This window comes from Callospermophilus lateralis, chromosome 9 (genome assembly GCF_048772815.1).
Source record: "Callospermophilus lateralis isolate mCalLat2 chromosome 9, mCalLat2.hap1, whole genome shotgun sequence".
NCBI classification, from domain to species: Eukaryota; Metazoa; Chordata; class Mammalia; order Rodentia; family Sciuridae; genus Callospermophilus; species Callospermophilus lateralis.
The window spans coordinates 68,585,969-68,598,174 of record NC_135313.1 but is presented as its reverse complement, the minus strand read 5'-3'; the positions used below and the strand labels follow the sequence as shown (position 1 = coordinate 68,598,174).

Here is a 12,206-nt window from a genome sequence, read left to right as displayed (position 1 = left end):
TGTCTCAAAATAAGAAATAAAAAGGGTCAGGGATGTGACTCAGGGGTTATGTTTGACCCTTGGGTTCAATCCTTGGTACCAAATCCCCCCACACACACACACACACAATTGTGACACTGCCAGATCTATGATAATTAAGTATTTTATTATAGCATCTGCCTAATTGGAATACCGTTTAGCGCAGTGGGCTATGGGTCTATTCATAACCAAAGTATATAGCCTGGAAAGTAGAAATAAAGGTAAACTGTTGTTTGAGGAATCATGGTATATAACTCTCTTAAAGTGGGAAATGATAATAAATACATGTTAGAGGTGACATTCTCTTCCATTTTCTTTCTTCAAGTAAGGAAAACACACTTATATTTTCAAGGGTCTTTAAAGGTCTGTCTTACCATCCAATGTAGAGGATGTATTATATATGTATATGTGCTATGTTATTGACTGATTCTCTGCTTTTTGCTCCTGATGATTTTGGCAAGTGAGAAGGCAGACATATAGTTAAGAAAAAATGTTTCTCATTCATTTGTCTCTTCCTTTGCTAACATGCCAACTTTTCTGGTACAGAATGTGACTTTTTCTTATTATTCATACCCCAAGAGGTTGGGAAAGGCTGATGCCTTTTCTGAGACAGAGTAGAGAGGGTAGCAGTTATTCAAGTTGATTTCCTTTCCCCATCCTGAAACTACTTTAGATTTGAGTTGACCTCTCACCACAAGTGTAAACCCTAGGAGAACATTGACCCAGAAGTAGAATAGGCTTAGCAGTGGGGAAAACCCAGGAGAGGGGCCTTTCCCACCTCCCAAATCACCCACAGGATCTCTCAGCCCACAGGAAAAAAAAATAGATTTTCTTAAAGAATTACAAATCATACTGGGGTAGAGATGGTAGAAACCTTTCTTTAAAGCCTGGGATTTTCTTCAAACTTGGGCTCCCAATACATGCAACTGATCAAAGTTCAGCTGTTCTGGTTGAAATGCACTATTAGAGGTGGAACATTGTTTGGCTCCTATACCCCCAGATTTGGTAGAGCTCCTGAAGCAATGCTTATCCTTGATTATTACTTTCCTTATCTAGGATTGATTGATTGTCATTTGGCAGAATAATACTGACTCAGAAGGAACAGAACTTAAGACACCGTGTTTATGAAATAAGGAGAGAAGTTCTTTTTAAAAAGTAGGAAAGATTGGGAGAGTTAAGAGTACCAGATGATTTAGTATCCACATAATAGGAGTACTGAAAAGAGATGCAAAAATAAGGAAGTACGTGTGTGTGTGTGTTTCAAGAAAATTCCCAAGATATGAAGAATGAGTTTTCATATTGAAAGGGCCCATCAAACACCCATTGCAATGGATATAAATTTCAGAATATACTGGACAAAGACAGGAAGTGGATAGGAGCCCACTAGTTTCTAAAGTGGGAAAGATAGGTGAAGTGCAATATCAGGAATCAAAATGGGTCTGGGCTTCACCAAAAACAAACAAATGGAAGCTAGAAGACAGCATAGCAAAGCCTTCAAAATTCTGAGGAAAAATTACTTCCAACCTAGAACTCTTTATCTGGTCACATTGTCAGGTCTGAAGGTAAAGATATTTTCAGTTAATGCAAAGTTTCAAATTTTTTTACTTCCCTAACACTCTGTCTTAGGAAGCTGCTGAAGATTTGGGCCATCAAATGAAATGTAATACGAGAAGAATTAGGATACTAAAAATGAGGGATTTGATTAGAGGGAGAGATGGGCAAAGGAAATTCCCAAAATACAAAATGAAAGTAAGTCCCAAGATTAGAGGGCTTTCCATCAGACTTAGAGAGCAACCAATCTAGATTTAACAGAAAATTCAAGGAGAGATTCATCAAAGAAGACGAAGTTGATAGAATATCAGAAGTGTCTTAATATACTGAGAAGTTATATTACTGATAATTGGAAGTAAAGCAAATAAAAAATGTGGTAGGGGCAGTTTTCAGGAAAGGAAAAGCAGCCATAGACTTAAGCAATGCATAGTAATAAGCAAGTACAGTAAAAGCTGGATGTTAATCTAATTAAAATAGGATAAATAGCTATTAGGAGAATGAGGAGAATGGAAGGAGCGGGTGTTTAGAGACAACTGAATTCTTATTTTGCATGGTAAAAAGACAAGTAAAACTGAAAAATCAGTAGTGGAAATGCTACGTATTATTTAGAGATACACAGATAAATTCCAAAAAGAATCAGCCAAAAGAAGTTTTTGCTAAGGTGCAGTAGGAAATTGGGAAGGAAAAATAGGACTATTGTTTTTCTTAAATCTTATAGAGCTATTTGTCTCATTAAGATACAGCTATTTAGCCAAGTGCAGTGCACGCCTATAATCCCAGCCCCTCTGAAGGCTGAGGCAGAAGGATAGAGAGTTGCTGAGGCAGCCTTAGCAAGGGCTAGGCCCTGAGCAACTCAGTGAGACCCTGTCTCTAAATAAAATACAAAGTAGGGCTGGGGATGTGGCTCAGTGGTTGAGTGCCCTGGGTCCAATCCCCAGTACTAAACATATATATAAACAGCTATTTATAGGTTTGATAAAAATAAAAACTAAATTAGGTCCTGTGAGCATATATGGTTATAGGATTGGTGTAATTCTACATAATGTACAATCAGAAGAATGAGAAGTTTTATTCTGTTTGTGTAAGATGTGTCAGAGTGCATTCTACTGTCATGTATAACTACTTAGAACAAATAAAAAAAAACTAGGGGCAAGATCTAATAAAGATTGTGATTTCACATCAGAGGGATATGGATTTATCTGGTTCTTGCATTTTCTAATTTGGGGACCTTAGTCAACTTATTTACCCTTTGAAGTGCTGTTTCCTCATCTATAAAAGAAAGACCACTTATGCTCCTATAGAGGGAAGATTAAATATGAGGGGGCTTATGTAAAGCTCCTGGCAATTAGGCATCACTTTCTACCATTCCTCTCCTGTTTCTCATGAGGAAGTAGGGAACCATTCTCTTCATTTTTAGGATACTTGCTATTGAAACAGAAGATTTAAATTGTTCTGGTTAGTGGCTTTGTGCCTCTTTGGATTGAGGGCATGCCATTGGGATCTATGTCTTCTCTCAGTTCTGAATTTGAGAATTTAAATGGAATTGGGATGATTAATTATTGATAAGAAAAACATCATTGCTGCTTGGTAGGAGAAGGGCTATGGTCACACTCAAATTCTTCCACTAGACTATCATTATTAGTAAAAAAAAAAAAAAATTATATACACTGATGACTATGGGAATTCCATGGAAACAAAATTAATAAAGGGCTGTTGTCCTGGGCCCTCTACCAAAGTACCGAAAAGAGAGAAGGTCTACCTTAGCAACTGCTGTTTTTATTTCCATATTCTATCCTGGTCTTCTGGAACAATTAAAAAACCAAACCACGGGGCTGGGAATATGGCTCAAGCGGTAGCGCGCTCGCCTGGCATGCGTGCGGCCCGGGTTCGATCCTCAGCACCACATACAAACAAAGATGTTGTATCTGCCGATAACTAAAAAATAAATATTAAAATTGTCTCTCTCTCTCTCTCTCTCTCCTCTCTCACTCTCTCTTTAAAAAAAAAAAAAACCAAACCACTATTAAAAAAGCCATTTTATGAAAGCCTATTTTTCTTTATTGGTACATGTTTGTATAGTATTACAGAACTTTCCCAATTATGATTGCACCCTCCCCAACCTTTGGCAATAATTTTAAATGTCTTGGATGTCCCCACACACGAAATTTTTATCCAAGAAGTCTGAGACAGGGTTTGCTGATCTATTTTTTAAATATAGTTGTGCAACCCAGGTGATTCCAAATATAGTTGTGCAACCCAGGTGATTCCAAATATAGTTGTGCAACCCAGGTGATTCCAATGTATTGACCAGTTGGGAACCAATATCTTGTAGCACGATTCTATCCCCCAAATTCTAAACTGGAGTTGATGAACTAGAGTCCACAGAAAGAGTAAATGACTTGTTCATTTTCACCCATAGCATGTCTAACCTGGACATGTATTCTGCATAGACCTGATTTTACTTTTGTTTTGCTAGTCTTTTTAAATTAGACTCTAATCTGTAAGTTGTATCAGAGAAATCAATACACAAAATGTAGTCTAGCTAAAAATTAAGTTTTGAGTATTTTTTTATAACATGTTTTTAGATTTTTTTCCAGAGACAAAGGGAATAAATCGGCATATCAAACGTTTTAGTCAACTCTTGTGTCCCCACAGGATGACATATCAAATGTTTGAATTTACCAGATTTGAGTCTTAATGTTTAAGAAAAACTGGCATGGCCCTACAAAGAGTGGAAAGTTGGGTGTTTCTGGCACAGGTGAATATTTGCTTGTTAGGCTACCAGGGATTCTGGGTTCCTTATTTCAGGAATATTTAAGACAGTGAGAGAGTAGATGGCACAGTATTAAAATATTAGATCTAGTTTTAAAATAACATTATGCCTTTAAAGTCACATCCTAAACATCTTGGGAATGACTAGAAGTAGAGATCTTGAAATCTCTGCAACCTTATTTATTGTCCATTGGAGTTTTCACAATTACTTCTAATAAAACAAGTTGTGACTTGCAAACATTTGTCCAACAGCCTCTAGGTGTCCTTAGGGAAATTAAAAGCAGAGATATGAAGAGCTGTGCCAGTGGTCAAGAGCAAGGAGTACATACAGCTTTATAATTATGAGGCTTTTTCTTGTTCCTCTTTATCAGTGATAATATTCTTGACTGCCCAGTAATTTAAAATTGTGCTTTAAAGAGAAAATAGGCCTTTTTGCAAAAAGAACCTCTGTCTACTGATACGTCACTATCTTTTTATAGACAAACTCTCTCAGATTCTGTTCCTTCATGATATTGTTTTTGATATAGTAAATGACTCAGGAACACTGGAGAGGCAGCTAATTTGCTAACTTATAAGACTTTAACTACTGTTTCAAAAACAGCCTTGCCTTTTATTAATCTCTTGCAGCCTGTGACAGTTCTTATTTGTGTGTGTGTGTGTGTGTGTGTGTGTGTGTGTGTGTGTGTTTTGGGGGACTTTTCTAAGATTACTGAAAAAAAAATTTTTTTACTTTTCTGGTCAAGACTAGAAGATAAATACAAACACTTCCACTCTTGAGAACTCACTAGTTAACACAACTTTATTGTCATAAGGTTGGTAGTGTAGAAGAGAAATCCCACAAACACCTTGACAAGACTTATTTTTCCTTATTTCCTTATTTAGCAGGGTATAAAGGTTAACAGACCAGAGCATTAGATAACATTCCCACCTATCTGATTAATTTGGGAAAAGACTGTGACTATTTGTCTCTTTCACAGTGTTTTAGTCAGCTTTTTCGCTGCTGTGACAAGATGACTTGACCAGCACAACTGTAGAGGAAAAGTTTATCTAGGGGCTTATGGTTTCAAGAGTCTCAATCTATAGACAGCAGGCTCCATTCCTCAGGGCTCAAGGTGAGGCAAAACATTATGGCAGAAGAGTGTGGCAGAGGGAACTGGCTCATATGATGATGAGAAAGCAGAGAGAGACAGAGAGATCTCCCCTTTGCAGATACAAAATATATATCCCATAGTCATGTCCCCAATGAACCACTTCCTTCAGCTACACCCCACCTGCCTCCAGCTACCATTCAGTTAATCCCATCAGGGATTAATTAACTGATTTCGTTAAGGCTATAACCCAATCACTTCTCCTCCAACCCTTCTTGCGTTGTCTCACACGTGAGCATTGGGGGGACACCTCACATTCAAAGCATAACATCCCAGGAGAAAAGCAGTGCTTCTATGTGTTCAGCAGTGAATCAGCCAGGATACAGACCTTCTCCTCTTTTAGAACACCACTTTTCGTGGGTTTCTAAAAGAAAGACCTTGTTGGGGTTTTTATTTTGTTTTGTTTTATATATCAATTCAAACTTTATAAGATGTCCAGAGCTGATCAGGCAGCTCCATAAAATTCAAGAACCCAGTTTCATCATCCCTGAAATGTTGCCCTCACCAGGGTAATACAGGTGACTTACCATTACAAAATTCCATTCAGCTGAGAAATTTAAAAAGTGAAAGGGAAGTTTGTTTTAGAAGTTACATTCATTTGCCAGTTTCAGAATATAGCCACATGACCATACCAGATAAAAATAATTAGTACTTGTACATGAAGAGCAGAAGGGAGGACTGGGGATATAGCTCAGCGGTAGAGCACTGACGGCATGAGCAAAACCCTGGGTTCAATCTCTAGCACTGCCAAATTAAAAAAAAATAATAATAATAATTAAAAAAGAAAAAAGCCAAGGAGAATGAATATTGTGGAACAAATACCATATTCTTCATACCTGGTTCATTTAAACTCTGCAGACTATGAGATGACTGATATGAAAACTAATGTTCAGTGAAGTTAAATAAATGGCTAGAAAATTACAGATCTAGGATCTGAATATAAAGCCTTTATTTTTTTCATTCTACCTACAAAAGTATAGCTCCTTTTGTATGCTTATACCCATCTCACAATGCAGAATGCTTTCAATCCATATCCAGGAACTCACAGTTCTTAACAGTTCCAGCTTTGCTCAAAAGTCCAAGTCCAAAGTCTTCCTCAAGACTGCAGGAAAGCACTTAGCTATGAGCCCCTGTAAAAATCAAAAAATCAATATAAAATGGCACAGAGTAAATAGTCCCATTCTAAAAGGAAAGAATAGTCATAGAAGGAATGGGACCAAAATAAGATAGAAACCTAGCAAGGCAAACATTATGTTCTGTGGATCTACATTTGACATCTAAAGCATGTGGTAATGAGATGTGGGACCCAAAGGGCCTTCTTGGTTGCCAGCCACGTGGCCTCTTTCTTGGGCTAGATCTGCTTGCTGCCTGCCACTTTCCTTGGCAATTGTTCCTGGCATCTCCAACTTCTTGGGATCGCCATTGCAGCTTCAGTTTCGCTTTCACAGCTTCACATGTCACCCTCCCAAAGGCTGCCCACATGGATTCTGGCCCTGCTATATGCATTGTCTGTCCTTACAGGCCTTCCTTTGAAATCTCAGTAGAAACCTCCATGACTCCCTAACCCCAGCATTTTTTCATTCCTGCTCAACCAGCATAATGTGGATAACACCAAGATCTGCTACCAATAGGAGCAGTAACCAGGACCATTTGGACCACAGCTGCAGTGACCTTTGATGCCTTAGAAGCTGAGCACTAAATCCTAGGGAAACAACTTCTTAGACAGCCCTGTGGGAGTAGGGTACCCCTGTGCTATCTTCAGAGTCTTTCAAACGAATTTACACTTTTTTTATACCCCTGAACTTTCAGTGAGTGGAGTCTTGGTGATTCCTGAGGTGCCTTCAAGTCATCTTTTTCATTGTTTCTGTGCAAAGTATGTGGTTTTTCTTTAATGGCACTAATCTCTTCAACAGCTGCACTTTTCTGGCCTCAGTTTCAAATGTACTCCTTTTCAGGCCAAATTGCAAGTTTTTCAACTCTTTCTACTCTGCTTTTTGTTCCCATTCTTAAAGGAAGTGGCTTGTTGCTAGGGGTTTTCTTGGTTCTTGTCCCTGAACAGGCACTCACTTTAGCTGGAAAGCTGGAATGGGAATCTGATGCCCTCTGTTCTGCTTTCTTGCTCAAACCACCTGGTCTTTGGGTTGGAAAAGAAGTAACTTGCTAGAGGGGAAAAGATGAGTGGGTGACTTGAGTATCCAAGCTTCAGGAGAATTGCAGAGGGTGGGTCAGGGGGCTGGAGTGGGAGGTGCATTCAACTAACCCAGCTACCTTCTGGAATGTCAAAAGTGTCTTAATCTTTTCCCATGTAGTAAAAAAGGAAACCAAACCAAACCAAGAAATGAAGTAAAACACTAAGTAGAGTATTTCCAAGAGATTTCTCTAGCTTCAGCTTCCTGGGGTTGGGGAAAGAGACTAGCCATGAGATTTGGATTTGAGCATGTATATTATCAATAAAAATTTTGCCCTGGAGCCAGGCAGATTTTGCAGAAAAATACCAAAATATAATTGAAATGTAATTGCTTTCATTTTGAAATTAATTCTACACTAACAAATGTTTTTTAAAAATAAATGAACAAGTGGCTTTAAAGATCAGGGTGTTAATATTTGAAATTTGGCCAATTTAATTAGCTAGGTCCCAGAGTTTCCTTTTTTTCTGGTCAGTATCATTGATCTAACACCTTTTTTTTTCAATTGTGAAATAGAAATTAAATTTATCATGTATTTATTTGTATCAACTGAAACTTTATTTCCTCAGTATACATTCTTATTTCAGGAAATAGTTTGCATCCATGTGGAATTTACTCAGCAGCTCCTCTTAGTGACATTTGTGTGATCTAATTCAAGGACCTGAAGTGAAGATTCCACATGATTTGCTTGCATATGATGCGGCTATATTTAATGCAGCATTTACATTTTTAAAAAGAATGCACCTTCTTGATGGAACAGACATGCATTTTTAACTCACAGACTGAAGAACTGTATAACAAGGAAATTCCTTAAAAATCAAGTCCAAACATCTTTTTTTTTTTTTTTTTTGTACTAGAGAGAAAGAAACTTGGGTCACAGAAGATTTAGTGAACCTTAACTAAGGGTCAGTTAGTAATAGAATAAAGTATGAAATTAGATGGAGTCCCAATCTTTAATTCATCACAGATTTTAAAACCCAGGTATGGTTTATAGATCTTTTTCCATGACATATATAGCTTTTTAAAATGATAAATAATCTAGCCACTTCAAACCTCTAATTTTTATATTAGCATATTTTGGTATATTTCAGTCCCTGTTACTACCTGTAGTTCAGTTTTCTTTCCCACCTTGCATACTTATTTTTAACTTATCAGAGGTAGCTGTGGGAACCATCTTCCCTGTGGAATGACTAAAGAATTATTATTCCTTCACTTCTTCAGAAAGTCATGACACAGTGATACCTATTACTTGAAATTTTTTTTTTTTCATTAGGCCTGGTAGACAAGTTAGATGCACATTTAGTATCTTAAAATGAAAGACTTTGTTATGATTGAAATGTTACTTGTAGCCAGTCTTTAAAACAGCATTGTAGGAGCTGAGGTTGTAGTTCAATGGTAGACCATGTACTTTGCATATGCAGGGACCTAGGTTCAACTTCTAGCATAAAAACCAAAGAGAAAAAAGTTTTTGATTTATGGTCAGTCAGGTTTTGACAAGAGTGCCAAGACCTTTAAGAGGAGAAAAAAATAACCCTTTCAACAAAGGGTGCCAGATCACCTGGATAGCCTCATTCAAAGGAATGAATCTGAACCCTACCTTATTCATAGGAAAAATTAATTCAATGTGGAACTAAGACCTAATATAAATACCAAGATTATAAAACTCTTAAAGGAAACTTATGTTTCCTTATGTCAAAGTCTATGACATTGGGTTAAGCAACAGTTCCTTAGAAATGGCAGCAAAAGAGTATAAGCAACCAAAGAAAAATATAGGTAAATTGGACTTCCTCAAAATTTAAAATGTATGTTAAAGAATAGTATCAAAAACGTTAAAAGAGCTTTGTCCAACAGTGAAGAACTCCCCATGAGAACATGCCTCTCTTTACAAACGAACTCCTTTTTTTCTACTCTAGAAGAAAAGGAGAGGAAATACCTGGTGCCAAGCCCCAATTCCTGCCTCAGGTCTGAAATGCCCAGGATGCTATAAAATCATCAGTCTTTAGCCAAGCACAAATGGTAGTTTTGTGTGTTGGTTGTTCCACTCTCTTCTGCCAACCTACAGAGGAGAAACAGGGCTTGCAGAAGGATGTTTCTTCAGCAGGATGCAGCTCTAAAAGCACCCTGAATCAAGATGGGAAACCATCCTATGAACACATTTGAATATTTAAAAGAAATGAAAGAGGACTGGAGGTATAGGTCAATGGAGGATCATTTGCCTAACATGTGAGGCCCTGAATTTGAATTATTTGATCCCCAGCACCACAAAAAAAAAAAGAAAGAAAAGAAAAAAGAAAGAAAGAAAAGGATAGAAAAAAAGTGAAAATAATACATCTATAAAATGGGAGAAAATACTTGTAAGTTATATCAAATAACTAGTTTCTAGAAGATATAAAGAACTCTTACTCCTTAACAATAAAAAGACAACTTGGTTTAAAAAATGGGTACAAGATTTGAATAGACATTTCTCAAAGATACATAAATGACCAGCTAGCACGTAGAAAGATGCTTGACATCATTAGTCATTAGGGAAATGTAAATCAAAACCACAATTTGGTACCACTTCACTCACACCCACTAGGACAGCTATGATTTTTAAAATGGACTATAAGAAATGTTGGCGAGGATGTGGAGAAATTGGAACTGTTGTGCATCACTAGTGGATATGTAAAATGGTATAGCTACTATGGAAACAGTTTGGCAGTCCCTCAAAAAGTTAAACATAGAATTACCATCTGACCCAGTAGTTCTACTCCTAGGCATATATCTGAGAGAATTGAAAACATATGTTCACACAAAAATGTATACACAAATGTTCATAGTAACTTTATTTATAATAGCCAAAAAGAAAAAGCAACTCAAATGTCCATCAACTGAGGAATGGATAAACAAAATGTTGTATATCCATACAATGGAATATTATTCAGCCACATAAAGGAATGAATACTGTTACATGCTACGATATGAATGAACCTCAGAAATAATATCTTATGTGAAAGAAGCCATACATAAAGGCCATGTAGTATATGATTCCATTTATATGAAATGTCAAAAACGGGCAAATCCATAGAGACAAAAACAGATTAGTAGTTGCTAGGAGATGGGAGGAGAGGAGGAGAATTGGTACAAATTTTAATAGGTTCAGAGTTTCTTTTGGGGGTGATGAAAATTCTGAAATTAGATAATGGTGATAGTTGTACAATATAGTAAATATATTAAAAAGTACTAAAGTGCTTGCTTGAAAATAGTGGGTTTTATTTTATCTGAATTATATCGCAAATGAAAATGCTAACATTTTTTAAAATATGTGTGCCCACATATGAAATGAAAAATTTTGTGACAGATTAGAGACTTGAGTATAAAATATTTCCCAAAGGGCAAAATAATTTGCTACCCTCCATAACCAGTAAAGTACTTTGTCTATTCTGTGGCTTTTAGATGGTTAAGACAAAAGTCCTGTGTTGTGGTTTTTAAGGCTGGACAGGAAGAATCAGTCAGTAGATAACTCTCTACACAGAGCCAAGGAATGTGGTTAGAAATATTATGCAAACTGAGATGATAAAACCACATTACCTCCTTTGAGCAAATTACCTGTGTTCAGAAACAGCAGGGAAGTTGGAAAACTAATAGGTAATGGGGGTAGGACAAAAGAGATGTGATTTTTATTTTTTAATGTACAATTCAACAGCAGCTCTCCCTAGATTTTGTGCTAAAATAAGAGCATTTTCACACATTTTAATTGCTCTGTGATAACAACAGTGTGAACTCCATCCACAAACATTTATTATCTATTTAATTTTGCTCTAATTTCAGTGTAGCAAGAATTCACCTTGTAAGTGGGAGTAACTGTCCATTTAGTGAAAAGAAATCCCTTCCTGCATTGCTTACCCTGTTGTACATTTCTATAGTAAAATATTAATTTTAAAAATGTTCCTTTTATCTCTACATATTTAGGTTACATTTGTAGATTATTATTCTCAAAGTAGCATTTTTATGAACTAGAACCTCACTTTATAAACTGCAACATTAGTAAATAATATTTAAAACTTAAAAAGATTTTATATTTCTGGTCAGGATTTTAGATGAAACTTTCAATTTTTATAAACCTTTATAGCATTTGGTTTATGTTAAACTAGGAAAGACTTATCTTTTAAGATACATTTCTACAATGATATTGTGTAACTTAATAACTATCTAAATTATCCCAATTATTTTCCAGACTTGCCATTTATTCCATCCTTTATAGTGATGCTACAGGACAAGAGGGAATGGATAAAAACATTGGCGAGCAGCTCAATAAAGCATATGAAGCCTTCCGACAGGCATGCATGGATAGAGATTCTGCATTAAAGGAACTTCAGCAAAAGGTGTGTGGTTCTGATTTTGGAAGTTGTTTGGTTCTGGTTTTGAGAAAGTTGTTAATCCCAGTAAATGAAATTTGAGAGTCTTTTGCACCTGAAAAAATATTATATTGTTAGAAACTGGAAAACTATAATTACTGAAACATAGGGATATATTAATTGATGACATTAAT

At 36.4% G+C, this 12,206-nt stretch overlaps 1 protein-coding gene across 2 annotated transcripts in view; it reads left to right on the top strand.

The window, feature by feature from the left end:
- Nucleotides 1-12,206, top strand: part of Tank (TRAF family member associated NFKB activator) — a 76,930-nt gene that overhangs the window by 18,737 nt on the left and 45,987 nt on the right. For both annotated transcript variants that reach the window (XM_076865731.1, XM_076865730.1), the window contains exon 2: nucleotides 11,892-12,039. In XM_076865731.1, the coding sequence (XP_076721846.1) occupies nucleotides 11,941-12,039 (99 nt within the window). In that variant the 5' untranslated portion in view covers nucleotides 11,892-11,940. The remainder of the gene's footprint in view (nucleotides 1-11,891; nucleotides 12,040-12,206) is intronic.